Here is a 17,373-nt window from a genome sequence, read left to right as displayed (position 1 = left end):
ACCGTGCTGGCTGTGAAGGGGCCCGCTTTAATTGATGCATTGTTTTTCTTTATCGTTTTTATTTTTCTTATTAACAAATGTCTGCTAACATAATACCAAACCATTAGACATGGAAAAATCGAATTTTAAGTTCGCTATATTTTATTCACAGGCCTAATGGAGTAGTGAGGTGGGTCTGCAAGTTAGAGGGCCTGGGGAGAGAGGTGTGTCCACTATATATTCAGCGTAATCGCGCTTAAATTGATGTCGAAAGGTAGCTGAACACCAATCGATTTGCTTGGCCGTCTAGACTATAGAAGTATACAGTATATTTCGACGTGTGGAGTTAGCTGGATACATCTGCCACCAGGGAAGGGGTGGTCTGCACCCAATTCCTCATTGACAGTGAAGAGGAAGAAATGTGACCGATGTAAGGGCAACTCTGTGAACCGATCGAGGGAGAGGGGGCCTGGTGTGGTGTTGAGGGGGAAGAATTTTAATGAATTAAGCAGGTGGAGGCCGAAAAATTCCTGGATGCCTAATGTTGGTCGTCTGCGCGGATCATATAAATTAACAACTTACTAAAAAGTCATAATATTTGGTAAAGCCATATATATATATACTTTAGATACGTGTGTTAACACTTTTTTTGCAACGTACAATCTCAGCCTAATTGCCTCTGATTGTTCTGAGTCACCGCAATATATATATAGGCCGTATAGGTGTCGCGTCTCCAGATGACCGGGATGGAATGACCGTTTCGGTATGGTCTGCGAATGCGCATTAAAGACAATAAAAGTTCATTACCGCTTTGTACATCGATCGATCACCAGCTAGGTCGACTAGGGGGATCGATCGAGTTTGCTGCTCTAATCGGGAATTGAACCAGCACGCTCTCAGTTCGGACGCCAGCGCTCTAACCATGCATTCAGCTATATCCGCTTCCCTTTGGAGGATTATAGACAACGCTCGATCATTTCATTAGTCCTTGTCCAGTCTTTTCATAGCCAGCGAAACCTCATCGCCATACGCATGTAATTTAATTGTCGTCCACAGCTTATATTTTATTGTGAAGACGAGATATACTTTTTAAACCTGTTTAATTGTGTTTCGTCTCGTTAGTGCTTATTAATTTAGTTCTTGTCAAGTCTCTTCACTGTCAGCAAAACATGATCGCGCCATATATACACGTACTCTTGTAAATGTCGTTAACAGCTAATTTTTTTTTTTTTTATGCAGATGTAAATGCCCTATACACCGCGCGTGCATTCACATTAATCTGTCTTCTATCCCCCTCCCACCTTCTAAAGACAAATTGCCATAACTATACGGACGGACCCATAGATGAAAGCACGAATTAACTAATATCCTAAATACGTCCATGGATATCCTATATACGTCCATGGATGAAAGTAAACGTCCTTGACCGAAACACAAATCTGTAACCAACTGCCGGTGGTACAAAGCTTTGTTTACGACCTATTTTGGGGGTATTGTTAATATTTATAATTAGATAAAAGTATAAAGGGATATGAAGTTTTTAACCCGATATCTTAAATAATTGGTTTGAGAAAAAATATTTCTTAACAACAGTTAAAATTCGTGACCTCATTTGCGACTACCTCAAAATAAGTCGCACCTTGACGTCTGCCATCGGTGTCCATAATCAACTTCTTGGTTGCAACATTGCACCTTGCTGGAGTTTGTCATAGGTATCAACTGTACCAAATGCCTTCCCGTGATATTCATTTGGCCTTTATTTCTATTATTTATGTTTTCCTTTGTTGTATGAATGTGATTGAAAATGTGCTCAAACACTACAAATTGTGGTGATGTAAATATAAAGGGCAGACAATTTAACAATGAGTTGTTCTTTATTACGATCGTTGTAAAAGACAGTTGAAAGTAAAATGTCACAATTGTCGTGGAGAAAAAAATATATATATACATATAGCTTTGTAACTACAACAAAGTGGCATAACCATGGAGCCTACAACTTTACATTCTTTGGTGGCTGTTAAAAATAACTGTTCGGGAAAACCATGCGTCAGTGACCCAGAAGAGTAAATGGTAATAAAAAACTTAAACATGAAATGTTAAAAGTGATTTTGTTGCATATGAACTATTTGGAGTAGTCATTTCTTTTGCAAAAAATGTTTACCTATTGCACTTCTAGAGAATGTCGCATTCTATAGTTTTTCAATTTCTTCTTAATAGATACTGCGCCATGTATTTGAAATATATGAATGAGCGTGAACCATGCTACACTACTTCATCTTTCTAGGAGAAACAGTTTCAAGGGTCTTCTGGAGTCTAAAGAAAAATGCTGAATCACAGAACATGCGTTTACAAGTGAGTGACAATAGATACAAGAGAGCACACTATAAATACTATGAAAGATTATTTATGCTATCAAAATATGTATGTATATTATGTAATAATATATATGTTCTTGTGTTAGTTATGCACATTTAATAAGCTTAATTTTTAAACTATTCTACCAATATTAGCAATTTTAGTAGCCATATCTTTATAAAGGTTCAAATCCTTGCTATTTATGATACTTGACTTAACTAAACCATGTGATAAATTAAAATGTTTGTTCTATTGCTAAAGGAGGCTTACAAGAATATGGAGTGATAGCCAGTGACCAAGACAAAGTGGTAAAGCAAAAAATCACAACAGCAGTTCTCATAAAATCATTTGGGTGTACTCTTTTTATCTCTGTGAACCTTTGTTGTAAGATGGACCTGGATAACGATGACCAGGCAGCTGCTAATGAGCATGTGTTGCAGAAAACAGATGAAGAAAGTTCCGTTTTTGCTAAGACCAAAGTCAGTTCAGAAAATAATCACCTGTGTGATTTTCAGCACATGAAAAATTGTGCTGATGAGAGATGTGAAAGAGTGGAATATGAGCCAATTGGTGGCTGGAGTAGTGTTTCATTTCTGGAAGAAGTGCGGGTGACTGGGACACATGCCTCAGACAGATTATGTTTGTCAGAAATTAAAGAATCAGATTTACGAAATATGAAAGACAGCAGACAATCACAGGGAGATAATAAAAGTGAAAATGAGGCACTGATAGATGAGATGTTTGAGGTGCCTCCCAAAATTGTTGGAATGCACAAAACACCCATCTTTACCATGAAATATATGAAAGAAGAAGTTGCAGCTGGGTATGAGGGAGAAGGGACTCTGGTGAAAAATAACACCTTTAGCTTGGAAAACTTCGACGAATTCTCTGCTGCAGTTGATCAGAATGGTGAGACTGATACAGAACAGACTCTTAAGTGCAAAAAGAGGAAAGATTTCCCTTTGGAGTTGCAGTCTCCTTCTCAAGCAGTGTTTCCTATACCATATACCAGCCTGTATGAAAAACCCTTAGATGAAAATCTGCAGACATCATATTCACAGCCCTTGTCTGATGGCAATTTTGTTGCAGTTCCAAATTCCCTTTCCCACTGCTGTGAGTTCTGTGGGAAAGTGTATGCCTCCCATCATCAGCTGAAGAGACATACAAAGAACCACACCATGGAGAAGGTGCACAAGTGTGACCAGTGCAGCACTGCATTTTTACGTGCTTGTGACCTGGTGCGTCATAAACGAATTCATAGTGGAGTCAAAGAAGTGAAGTGTCCAGACTGCTCAGCACAGTTTGCTCAAGCGAGCGATCTCAACAGACATAGAATGGTCCACACTGGTGAGAGGCCTTTTAAATGTGAGTTTTGTGATGCAGCATTTTCACGGTCAGGCAACTTGAACCAGCACAGGCGAACACACACTGGTGAGAAGCCTTACAAATGTGAGGACTGTGGTGCTGCATTTTCACAGGGTGGGCTTTTAACAAGTCACAGACGAAAACACACAGGGGACATGAAACACATCTGCTTTGAGTGTGGAGCTGCCTTTACACAGGGTGGAGACCTGACAAAACACAAGCGAATTCACAGTGGTGAACGGCCATTCAAGTGTGAAGAATGTGGTAAGGGTTTTATGCAGTCTGGACATCTTATGCAGCATCGTCGAACTCATACAGGAGAAAAACCATTCATTTGTAAAGTGTGTGGTGAGGCATATAAACAGGCCAGTCATTTAGCAAAACATTCTTTGAAACACAGCAAGGAGTATACCCAAAAGAAAACACGAAGAAGTTAAGTTACTATTTGTTGCATTGCTCTCGGCATAGGATAAAACATTTTAGGTGATGTACCCACTCTTTATATAAACAAGCAGTTAGTTCAGTTGTCAGCTGCTTGTTGTTCTCAAAAAAATACTTCTAGTTTTATTTTTGGGGTAATCTCCTGTTTTTCTGCTGAGAATCTTGGTCAAATATAGCCCATAATATATATATCTTTCATTTAAATTTTACCATATTGAAACTGCACTTTTTAGTTTTTGTTCCCCCTACCCTACACTGACTGGGTAATTGTTGAAGCATTGGACCAAATTTATTTTGGAAGTCTTCCATGTTAAATATTTATATCTTAATCATTTGTTAAATTTGTTTGTAAATTGCACAGCTAAAGTCTTTAAAACATATTTTGTAAACTGTTTTATACATTTATTTTTACCTAGATGCTAAAGTGGTTGTAAATAAGAACGAAGATGGGTGTATGTTGTGTATGTTTTAAAATAAACATTGCTATACTGTTTAGATGTGTGGAAGATAATTTGTTTATATTTTCAGACTCTGTCCAACCCGGGCATGAAGTAGTAGGAATCTTATAGGACTGAGAAGGATGACTGCATCGTCACCTCAATAACTCAGCAGTTGTCCCTTCAGTAACTCATCTAGTAAACACAAATGTTGACGATAAAAGTCCCTTGTGTGCTTCTGCTTACCTTGGTTAAGCAAATAGTAGGTCATCGTTTGTTAGTTTGTGGGACACCTTTGTATATGCCTGTGTATCTCTGGTTGGTAATGGATCTGGTTTTGTTGCTGCATTTGTGCGAACATGGATCTCTTGAGGCAGTGCTGCTTTTTGAGTTTCACCATAGGATTTCCTGTCTTTGCAAGATTGTGGGTTAAGACTCCACAGGTGGAAGGATGGAAATTGATTAGTAAGCTATTGCTTCTAGGTATTATTGGATGGCTTGTAAGTAATCAAATTTCACTCAGAATCTGGTCAACATATTAGGATAAAAGTAGTTGGTGAGAAGTTCACATATAACAAAAGTATTAGTTTATAAATTATATTTTTACATCCATCTTTTGTGGGTTGGAAGTAAAGATTTAGTTTTAAATTACACTTTGAAATAAAAAAAAAAATGGCTGCTGTCCTGAGATTAAAACACCGTCAGTGATCCCATACTTGATTGTGCACAAGTAATGTTCTTGTTTTCCAGAAATTTGTGTCTTTGGGTATATTTACTTACACAGAAACAAGCATATTTATTTAGTAGAAATTGCACAGGAAATGTGTCAGCACAAATTTGTTGAATTCTTCATCTCTATATAACAAAAATGTAATTGTGAGTCACACCATTTGCATTTTTTCTTAAAATTAGGCAGCAATCTAAAAGTGGAAACTGCCATTTTATGATACTCACCTGCACAAACGTGTTCTTTTTTGTTTTCCTCAAATCGTTCTGGATACATTGATAATCATTTCACATATAAAACGTTTCACATAGTTTAGCTAAAACAGATTAAGTGATGCATTATGTGGATAATCAAAATCAGATGTAAACTGATAATAGATAATAAGTAATCTGGAGTTTGTGTGACCCTTTGTCTTGTACCTTCGGATGTGAGCAACCAAGTGGTTAGATCACCCCCATTTGAGGCTAGAGGGACACATACTGAGCTTACCCAGGTGTACCCACCTGACCCATTGCTCGAAAGGGTGACTCTGTTGTAGGAAAGGAAAGGCAGAAGGGTAGAAGAGTTGACAAAAAAGTTGACTGAGATAAGTATGGCTTATAACACTTCATTCCCCAATTACCAAATAATTATGAGGTTACCTTTTTTTTTTACCTTAAGCTTACAAATAATAAAAGCATCTATAAGTTTTAATGTTTATTCTTATAATCATTGTAAGATCTACATACGGTGTTAATAAACATGTGGCAATGCAATCATTTACACTCCATTAGCAACTTGGTCATTCCATTTCCACAATGTCTCTAAGAAATTTCTGATGAAATTGGATGACCAATGACTCTGAAAGTACTGGTCTGATATGTTGTAGTTGTTCTCACATCCATAATAGAGTGAGAAATGTGTATTGTGTTTCAGGACAGACCCTCCTAAAATCCCCAGAAAAGTATCTTCCGCAGCTGCTATCAAAATTGTAAACTGGAGACTTTTCTTATGTACAACTATTCGTGATATACAAGTCTTCATGATTTCATGAAAGACTCAGATTTGTTTTGTAATAAATGGAATTTACCTCATGAGTTGGTTTGAAGAGAGAATGGAAAAAGTCTTTGTCACTTTTGTTAAACTAGTTAAATTTTGAGAAAATGACAGTTCAAGACAAATTAATCTTGTTAACCAAATGCTATTGTTCAAACAGCTGATAGTCAAACATCTTCAAAAAATGCTAACTGTAAAAGCAATATTTATCGTTCTTGAGACCAAAAAATTATTCACCCCTACCAGCCTTTCATTGATAAAATAGATTTCAGGAACTTAAAAATTAATATTAAAGGCATTATCTCTTATTTATACGACCAGTATGTCTTCCTTTCGTGGTTACACAGGGATGGACCAGTCGCACTAGAAAAACAACAGCAGAGAGTTTTCGTAGAGTATTTCTGCAGCAGATTGCATACAACAATTCAATTTCCCGGTGAGCCCAAAACATCCTCTTAGCAGGGGCAGATCGAGCCACTTGAAAAGGCTTAAAGAGAACTCGCGGACTTCCCTCAGAATGCAAAGCGTTCTTTTTTTTTCTGTCTCTCACCCTCCACCCTCCCAACCAGTTCCCTAAAGACTATTTCCCCGTCATAATTCTCATTTACGCCACTCGTACAATAAATTTGACGTTATTCACCCTCGTGCTTTCGTTCGCTCGGGTTTACCTCACCAAGCAAGGGAGGCAACAAAGTACTGTTGCACGACTTGACAATATTGAGAACGACACATACATCTGTGCGTTGCATCACGAACTTGTATTACGTGTCCGTGGTTACATGTCTTCCTGTACAACCGCAGCTTTGAATGCAGGGCAACACAAAATTTTTCTGGTGTCGTCGTTTCTATAGCTCATTTCAACAATAAATGCCACAACTTCACAAGCAGGAAAAAATTACAAACATAGATAACTTTATGCCATTATCAAAATATAAAATTATACACGTAGGCAATATATTCGATGAGACCATAACCTCCCTGGCTTTGCATCCTTCTAGGCACTGTAACGTCAGCGCCTTGTGAAACCAGCTTAATTTAAGGATCTGCTCCCTGGTAAAAAAAAAAGTAACCACTATACATACAAGTAACCAATTTATACTGGTAACAACTACCAGGGTGTTATATTTACTCTGAAGATGCAGCAGAATACAGCAAACTTTGAGATATAGTTTTTGCCTAGCAAGCAAAATAATTAAAATCATGTAGTCATTATAAAACAAACATTGGAGAAGAGGCCAAAGGATTTACAACTACAATATTTAGCCACTGATGAAAATGAATAAAACCAGCCAGCTCTTTTAAACACAGCGATATCCTGGCTTTCAGAGGCAAAGAAAGCTAAAACTTCTGCAGTAACTTCACATCTGACTGAAACATTTTACAAGATCTGTAAGATAAGTTTAATGTTTCACCAGCTTTAAGTGTGACACCCACACATAGACATCTATGTTTATAGTCCTCTTTGTACTCTGCAGGTGTTACACAAGGTGTCAACCAGTGACCTCTTTTTTTTTTGCTAGCCTGCAGCATATTTAGTAGTTTCGTTTTAATTTCTGCGTCTTCACTTCTTTCTTGACCGATCTTTGCAAGGTTTTTTTTGGTTGGGCACTTTTCCTCTTACCATTAGCTGCCAAAGAAAGATTTTAAGTGGTCCATCTATAGTTGTTTTCTTCTGCCCGTGCCTTGGCCATCTCCATCTGTTTTTGATTATGGTTGCTATATTTGTGTAGCTTTTATGAGTACTTCCTTGTTGGTTATTATGTAGGATATTTTATCTCCTTCCTCTGTTTTCCATGATTCCAAGGAGATCCAGCTATCTTTGACTACATTTCTGTAGCTGATTTAGCTACTTCTTTCAGTGCTTGGTTAAAGCTGCTGATTATCATTTGTTAGGTTACTGCACATATTTTTCAATGCTATGGCAAATTTCCAAGTATTTTTTTCTCCCACATAAGCTTTTCTGTATTTTAGAGCAAGTTAGCTAATGAATTAGTTATGCTCCCAACTTAATATACCTAATACCAAATGCCTGAACAGATCCTCCAACAATGTTCCTCACTAAAGTTAGAGAGATGTGGCCAACATGCATCCCAAAAGAAAGCTCTATAGAAGGAAACAAGACTTGGAGGAAACTGCATCATTCGTCTTAAAGGCTGGCTAACATTTGTATGACCATGGACATGTATAGGATATTAGTTCATAGGATGACCTGTTGAACAAGAGGACCTGGTCAACCTCTCTGTGGTCGCCTTTGGTTGGGTTGTCTCCATATAGTTTGTTTCCAAGAATTTTTTTCCCACAGAAATAAATTGCTAGTCCATGTGACATGGAGAATCAGTGAATCACTTTGTCTATTCTCTACCCCTCGACCTGGGTGGCCCTACGCAAGAGCTAATGCTCCAGTCGACATAGCTGTCATAGAAACACGTACTGAAGCCCCCAGCCCACGGTAAGGTAGTGATGCATCAGGTGGTGCAGGCTCTTTTATATATGAATAGAACAATTTAAAGATTGTGTTTTCGGATCCTCCGCCGAGAGACATATGACAAAATGCATTCTTCACAAGAAACAAAACATAACAAAGATACTAACTTACTAACATCAATTTAAGTGAGAAGACTGGTCTGCTGCCGTTTCTATGTGAGGTCGGCTTCCTTCTATAATCTATACGAAAGACCTTAATTATACAAAAGCAAAATTGTACCTAAAAGATAATGCAAGCAGTGAACAGTATTTAACGACAATTTTGCTAATGCCTGTGAAGATCCCACTCCTATACGGTATCAGTAGGATGGAACCTTTATATAGGTTCAGGTTCGAACAGCTATCAAGGCATGGGCCACAGAGTTTAAGTATAAAAGCGGACTGATAAATAGAACTAAATTACTATAAATACAGAATTAAAGAAAGGAAATGACTGAGTACAAGTAATTTGATCATAATCAGTTAACGTTGCCTTAAGACGAATGGACTACGAATAGATATGTCGGCGCGTATGAAACCATTTAGCGATAGCGTGGTAGCTTTAGTTAATCCTCAAAGATGGCAGGTTGGTGCATTTTCATGAAAATTTTCATTCTTTGCAAGCAAGAATGATTCACAATTGTACGTATGCATATATTATTTGGTACCGTGTCTGCACTAGTCACAAACAGACTATAATTTTAAAGGCGTTGAAAACTGAAAATATTCGTTTATATTTCCAAAGTAGTAAAAGATATTTGAAGTCACAGTTATGCAAAGATTTTTGAAAGAATGACGAGAGGTTTACTTATTTGAAGATAAACCTTTTTTGCAGATTATCGCACTGTTTAACAACGCGCATAAGACGACTTTTAAGGTTTAGGCGAAATAGCATTGCACATTTGGAAATAAAGATTTTAGATAGTGCTTCTATGTAATATACTATATAATTATGAACTAGTACAATACGCAGATATTTTGACCGGTCGTTTAAACAGATATTACACTCTTTTTTTTATATTTAATTCAACATTTTAGTAAAATATATCTGGTTAAATACCTTTAAAAATTGAAATATATCTTGATGTGTGAGGATGTATAAACGAAAGTTTTTTGGAGTTGTTTTCCCCATCGATATTTCAGGGGGAAAAAAGGTTGTCCATCATTTGTATTGATGTTTGGAGATAGTTCATTCCTTGTTACTCCTCGAGGAGCATAGGGCCACAACAACACCTCGCCAGCGGATCCGGTTTTGGGCACGGCACCCTTGGGCCCATGCATAAGCTCTTAGAAGAATCTTCCCGACCAGGCCCCTGTTGTGGTACTGTTGCAGTTTCTGTAACAGCTTATATATATATAACATGATTGGGTTGTTAGCTGAAAGCAAAACCCGCAACCTGGAGGGCCAGGGTGCAATATTTTAGTCTGGCGTCTACTCTGTCAGACCTGTACGGCTCGGTTAGACCTGCGACGAGCAGAAGGCTCCTACTGACATAACTCTGTGGATCGACAAGGTGGCAAGCCACCACACCACTACAAGGTAAGTTGCACCAATTGGTGGTGGATGTTTGGGGAACATTAACAAATTTGTTTGTTAGTAGCGGTACTAATGATAGTCTTGACTCTATTGCTGAGGCTGCTTAGGCTAAAAAGCCGCTTAATAAAATCAATCATTTGTTTCAGGACTCCATATTTCCACCTCTGCCCATTGATTGATAGGGTTAAAAGTTGGTAGTTAACATTTTCTTAAGTACAACTACTGAGCCATCAAGTGGTTGAGCACAGGTTTAAGATAATGGAGAACCACCAAAGTATAGAAATCTCGGAGTCCCAGACATTGCATTTGAAGGCTGAACTTGAGGCCATGAAAGCCGAGCGCAGAGCTTTCGAAGAGGAAAAGGAAAGAATAAAACAGGAGAAAGAAGCTCTGGAGGCAGAGAAAGAGAAGATGCGGGCAGAGAAGGAAGCAATGATTGCAGAAAAAGCAGCTCTTAGAGCAGTGCAGGAAGCAGTGGATGCTGTTAAGAAGATTCTAAAAAAGAAGGATGCCAAGCGGGTAGAGCTAGCTTTAACAGAGGCCAAAATCTTGAATGGTCCAAAGGTGGCTCTAAAATCTAAGCCAAAGACGGCTGTTAAAAGAGTGACACGAAATTTGCGAGCTAAAACATGCAAAACTTTCAAGAGCAGCAATGAAAAAAATCAATTGGAAGAGAAAACAAAAGAGGAAATAAAACATCCTTTATCTAGCAGTGAAGATGAGCTAAACGACTTGACAGTCAGTTTTGTGGAGTCTCTTACACCAGCAGCAGCAGATACAGAGAACACATCACACTCTACACCTGAGTTGGTATGGTTTTTTTTGTGTTTTGTTTTGTTTTTTTAGAAATATGCAAGCTTGACTAATTTGAAATTTTCTAGATAAAAGCAATAACTGTTGACAAAGCAGTACATTGTAAGGTAATTTATGGTACTTCTCTCAGAATCAGAGACTTCGGAAACTCTTATATGGTAATAATCAGTAGTACCTTATATCTTGTTAGTGTTATTCTTTGGGTTATCAGACCTTATGATGTAAATTCTGTGTTTTCATATTCCAAGATACCTCTGGAGGTGATGCACTATTTATTGGATAGCGGTGGACAATTTTAAGTGTGTATTCATACATTTGTCTACTTGTTTGCGTTGTATGGAGAAAGGGCATTTTCACATGATAAACTTCAATTTGTTGAATTCAAAGAAAGCAGCAACTGCTGAAGAACCCTTGAACTCTGTGACTACAGGCCTTCAGCCCAAACGACCACTTGTATGTGACACTTGCCAGAAAGAATTCTATTTTCCATCACAGTATGCCGTTCACATGAAAACTCATACAGGTATGAAAAAAATATTTTAATGTGGATTTTCCATGCACTTTACTGCTATATGAAAAAAAACTACAGGAAATAATATATGAGCAAAGGAAATCATGATGTATGAGCACTTATGCAGGCATGATTATATCATTTCCTGGGTGCAGTGCTGTAGCACAATATATTCAGGATTTTAATCGTGGACTTCATTTTCATCTCTGGCACATATAATTTCTCTGTAGGGGTTACATTTACAGGGGTAGACTAGCTCGTTATAATATAGTTATTTCATCAAGTCAGCTTGTACCTGTTGTGTCAGTATTAATAGGCTGTATTTGTAATTTAATGCATATTTGAGCATACCTGTGTGGATACACTCCTCATCCTGTCCCATTTACAGGGCCATTTGCCCCTTATCTCCATCTTTACCTCTCCCCTACTTTAGCCCCTATTACTTATTTGAGTGCTCTCATGATATGTGGGATTTGTAATGATAGTACAAGATAGCTATCCCTGATTTCCAGGCTTCGTAGAATGTATTCTTGATTCTGAAGTTGTACAGAGCAGATAGATATATCTGGTCTCAACTGCAAAGCTCCTCAATCAGGTAAACCTGTTTCTAGGGCTGTGCAAATAAGATAGTTATTCCAAGTTGTGTAAATCAAGAAGTTTTAGATCTCTAATGGTACAGGTGTCTTGAGAGACATTCTTAGGCTAGGTATCTCAGATTACCTAAGTCTTAATAGCCCTGATTCCCAAGCACTTCACATTTATAGACATTTTTACTAAAACAACCCTGTTTACAGGTCACAGATCCTACACTTGTCAAGAATGTGGAGCATCATATTCCCGAGCAGGCAACCTGGTTGTTCACCTACGCAAACACTCATCTTCTGATGAATTTCAGTGTTGCAAGGAGTGTGGACTAACTTTTCCTACATTTCTTGCATTAAAGAAGCACATTCACATTCAGCACAGTCATGGCAGGCGCACGCGACAGCATGAGTGCTCAAAGTGCAAAGAGGTGTTTTCTAAGTCTTCCAGTTTGGCCATTCACATGGCTGTGCACACAGGTGGTAAACCTTTCAAGTGTACAGACTGTACTGCCACCTTCACATCCCAGTGCAACCTGAGCATTCACAGGCTCAAGCATGTGGGACAAAAGCCATTTAAGTGTACAGAGTGTGAGGCAGCTTTCACAAGGTCAGCTGATCTGAGGTCCCATCTTCGCAAACATTCCACAGTGAAGCCTTACAAGTGCATGGTTTGTGATGCAGCCTTTTGTCGACCTGGGGATCTTAAACCTCACATGAGAATCCACACAGGAGAACGACCCTTTCAGTGTGAAGTGTGTGGTGCGGCTTTCTCAACATCCTCAAACTTGTCAGTTCATCGCCGCACCCATACAGGTGAAAAGCCTTTTCAGTGTGAAAAGTGTGGTGCAGCCTTTTCACAGCTTGGCCATTTGACACGTCACAAACAGCAGCACGCATCTGAGCAGCACTTCAAATGCAGTGTGTGTGGCTCTGCATTTGGCAACGCATACCACCTGAAAGTTCACATGCAGCGTCACAACAGTGAAAACACTTTCCGCTGCAAGTGTGGTGCAGCCTTTTCCCGTGCTAGCATCTTGACGGAGCATATGAGAATTCACACAGGAGAAAAACCATACAAATGCTCGGAGTGCCCAGCAGCCTTTGCAAGGTCAGCAAACCTTGCTGCTCACAAACGAAAACACACAGGAGAACGACCCTACAAATGCAAACATTGTGGCTCAGCATTCACCCAGTCAACTTCATTAAATCGACACTTGCAATCCAAACATGCTTGTCCTGGTCTTCGCGATGGCAGAGTGCAACATGAAACTGAACAAATAGAAGAAAAAAGCAATGATATAGACACCACAGATGAAAGTGCTACGTCTAGCAGGGATGAAAATGGCATGAGCTGTCCTCAGAACTTTGATAATACAAATGATGCTGGGGTTTCCACTGAAAGTAATGAGCACATGGCTGTAAGAGAGAACAACATGCCAGATTCTATAAGAGATGGTATTATGCTGGATTCCACCAGGGAAGAACTAAGCAGTATTCCCAGACCTGATACTGATGCATCTGGTATGTGTATTTTGGGACTTGGTGCTGCCAGCACTAATACTGTCTTGAGAAATCCATTAAGTACTTCATTAAACTATCATCCAGGTGAGAGGGGAGGGAACCCCATAGCGGATGCACTAACAGCTATTAGCAATCTTAGCAGCATTGGCGTAGGTAGCTATTTTCATCCCCAGCTGACCTCATCGCAGTCCATGCAACACAGGCAAGTTGACTGACTTTGACCATAGTGATGTATATTTTGGTGAGCAATCTTAGGACAAATTGCATAGATGGATCCAAGAAAAATATTAATTTTTCAGACAAAATTTTCTATGAGCTCTCAGATTTTTCTCGTGCACTTGTTGAAAATGCTTAAGTTACATTAAGAAGAACAATCAAAATGCATGTTTTATGCCAGTGCCTTGGAAAGCACCATATCACTCAAAGCAAGATAAATTGGTTGGATAGAGCTAGTAAATCCATGCCTTTGAGAAAACAAAAAGCTGCCTTGCCATATTACACACAGGTTATCAGTTTTCACCAAAACAGCCGAGAAAATTGACTGTGACACAGTGTCATCACCATATTATGCACTTGTATTTGGATTATAAATTTCTCATAGAGCTGCTGTGGATATAGGTGTTGTAGTCTGAGGGAAGTTGTCCACATAACAGTTTGGTCACCGTGGAGAATATCGTCTCTTCATTTAAAAATTATTTTATAGCGGAACAAGATATAAAGATTCAGCATTTTATAATCTTCATCCTCCTGGTATTTAACTGAGCAGAACAATTAATGAAGATTTAAGTTTCAGAATGAACAATTGTGGAATACAAGCTAAATTATAAATTCATATGATAATTGGCATTTATAAATTTTATTATGCACATCTGCCAAAATGCTTGTGGATATGTTGACATTGTAGTTTTGTTTTACACTGGCCTAATAGTTTGCTGGAAAATTTAAAGAATTTTCAGTAGCATATTTTCTGAATATTTATTTTTAATAACTGAATTCTTATGACCATATACATTTTGTTTGCATGTGTACATGCACATGCATAGTTTTGTGATTCAGTGTTGTTTTCTTATCTCACATAAGAGTGCACAGTGGTTAAGGGTTTGTTACAAATACAGTGGTGGACAGGTATCCAAAGCTAAATTATTGACTTGTGCATGCTGTTAGTTCTCTGCATGTGGTACCTGTTTGCAGATTTAGTTAACGGCTCACATAAAAGATTAAAAATCCTCTCCTCCATGCACACGTAATTTAAAGCATTTGGATAAATGGTACTAAGAAAACATACCATAAATCCTGAAAAAAATATGGCACCATCAAGGTTGTCTTTGTATATGATTATCTGGTCGTCTCAGGGAGACTGTATTTGTGATGGACCAAAACAACTCTTAACTGGCATGCCTCAACTAGTCACATTCTTTGCAGAGGATAAGTAGGTCAAGCAGCCATGTTCTGTGGCTTAGCCGCTGCTAGATTTGCATGGAGTATTTTATGCTAATGAGGGTAAAATGTGCCAAAACAAAACCTATGAAAATAACTTGACAAGTATCAAGGCAGGTAAATGGAGATATTTTATAATTTCATCTTTTTTTCACTAAATGCAGCTTCTTCAGGAACAGTGCAAAGGAAACTTTGTGTTTGGAGCTGCTGTTGGGAGTTTTCTTGGTTTCAGTAGATTAAAAGGCAGTCCATAGTAACAGGTTCACATTCCTTGTCTCATGTATTTGTTACACCCATGTATCATCATGTAACAGTTTTAAACTTTTTTTCATCCTAAGAACACATCTAGAGCATATGGTGCCCCTAATTTTTACAAAATCTTAAAAAATGGGAAAAAACTTGATGACACAAGGGAGATGGTACTTTTCTAAAGGGTCATTGCAGCGGTATTAAGTCAACAAAGGCCATATTGGTCAGTTTGCAGGTAAAGTCTCACATTTTCAAAGCTAGTCAGATCTACATATCCTGCTATCATGTGCCAGTCTCCTTGCACTACACTTTAAGATAAATGTTTTCTCTTTAGAGACATACTAATGATTTTCCTAGTCCTGCCAATGCTCTTTTACTTGTGTCGTGTCCTACCGGACCATCTACACAACTTTTGTACTTGTAAACAAGGAACAGGATATGCATAAAAAAATGAGAGAATATCATGAAATTTTCATTAAGAAAAAAAGATTTAAAGGTTACATGTTTGTCTCAGTAATTCTTTGAGGTTTGCCGGCTTCGAACATCTAGTCAAATATAGCATTAATAACCTGTTGACTGACATTTTCCACATTTGCTTTTAGTTTGTGTAAAAACTGGAAGGTCATATTTGGCTTAAATATTGATTTTACCTTGACACAATGTAAAGATATCAAAAAATATCTTTCTCTTCCATTTAACATTTATTTTGAGAATGCATTCAAGAATGCTAGGATGCACATGATGATGTGGTCATCTAGAATAACATTTCTTCAGGAAACTAAATAAATTGGAGATAATCATACTGATGATGCACATTTGAGCTGTCTGTCAAACTCAGTGGATTAAATAACTGTTATCAGCAATAGGAATCCTTGGCAGTAATTATATGCTAGGCCTAAACAAGAAGTATTTTTAACAGAATATTGGGTTTCTTCCCTTCCTACTTTCTTTGCTGCCCTTTCATGGACTTTGGCAGACACGATAAATACCAAATACACGTATATAAACTGTCTTGGAGAATTGCTCACAATTTCAACATAAGTGTTGGACCCAGTTTACAGTCTAATTATGTGTGGAGTAGTTCATTTGAATAGCGTTGGACCTGGAAAACAATCTTCACCACTTCAGTATTGGCATTAATTTTTTCATATGTATTATTATCATTACGTTTACTTGTATCTCTGTCCATGCAACAGAGACCAAAATACATTGACATGGACAGCCATGCTGTCAAACAGTAGCAGTGATGGCATTATGAAATCAGTTTCAACAGCCCTGCTTGTCAGCTATAGCATAAATTGTGTAATTTTATACACATTTATGCCTGAAATTGCTGTTCAAAAAGTATGTAAAGCTGTTAAGTCAGCTTCTAACCTAGTCATCAATTCAGTGATTTTTTTCACTTGCCCCATTAAGCTATAATCAGATGAAATTGGGCAAGTAAAAGTTGCCTTGTCATATGCATTCACAAGTGACGCGGTCATGCTGGCTGCTTTCACAAAAATAAAGATGCGTTTGCATGCAATTGCTACCACTGTGAAACTGCTGATAGAATGACATACCCTTTGCACCTACAATATAGAATGAATTTTAAAAAAATTTTCTTGGACAATAAAACAATATTTGTTTATGTTGTTGATGCCTTTGAGATCTTGTTTGACACCACATCTATACTCACTTTCCACCCATGCTCACATTTCCAAGGTATTAAAAAACACATGTGCCATCACTTCTTTAGTTAAGGCATGATTACAAAGTAATTAGACTTGATCAAAGGAGAATTAAGGTAGGCCTCTTTTTGCTTCTTGCTTTCATTTGAAAGGGCACACACAAAAACCATGCCATAAAAGACCAGTGTAGATAAGTAATCATCTAATGAAAATGAGTCAACAGTTTCAGTCTTAAGATTTAACTGCTGT

At 37.9% G+C, this 17,373-nt stretch overlaps 1 protein-coding gene across 1 annotated transcript; it reads left to right on the top strand.

Moving 5' to 3' along the window:
• Positions 1-1,593: 1,593 nt before the first annotated feature.
• LOC112555470 (zinc finger protein 91-like) lies at positions 1,594-17,088 on the top strand. The gene is made up of 6 exons (XM_025223905.1): positions 1,594-1,691; positions 2,197-2,331; positions 2,596-4,131; positions 10,554-11,149; positions 11,540-11,675; positions 12,458-17,088. Exons 3-6 carry the CDS (start codon positions 2,724-2,726, stop codon positions 13,981-13,983), a joined length of 3,666 nt encoding a protein of 1,221 aa, XP_025079690.1. The 5' UTR covers positions 1,594-1,691; positions 2,197-2,331; positions 2,596-2,723; the 3' UTR covers positions 13,984-17,088.
• Positions 17,089-17,373: the final 285 nt, after the last annotated feature.

Source organism: Pomacea canaliculata, linkage group LG2 (assembly GCF_003073045.1).
Source record: "Pomacea canaliculata isolate SZHN2017 linkage group LG2, ASM307304v1, whole genome shotgun sequence".
NCBI classification, from domain to species: Eukaryota; Metazoa; Mollusca; class Gastropoda; order Architaenioglossa; family Ampullariidae; genus Pomacea; species Pomacea canaliculata.
This window is presented reverse-complemented; position numbering and strand designations above follow the sequence as displayed.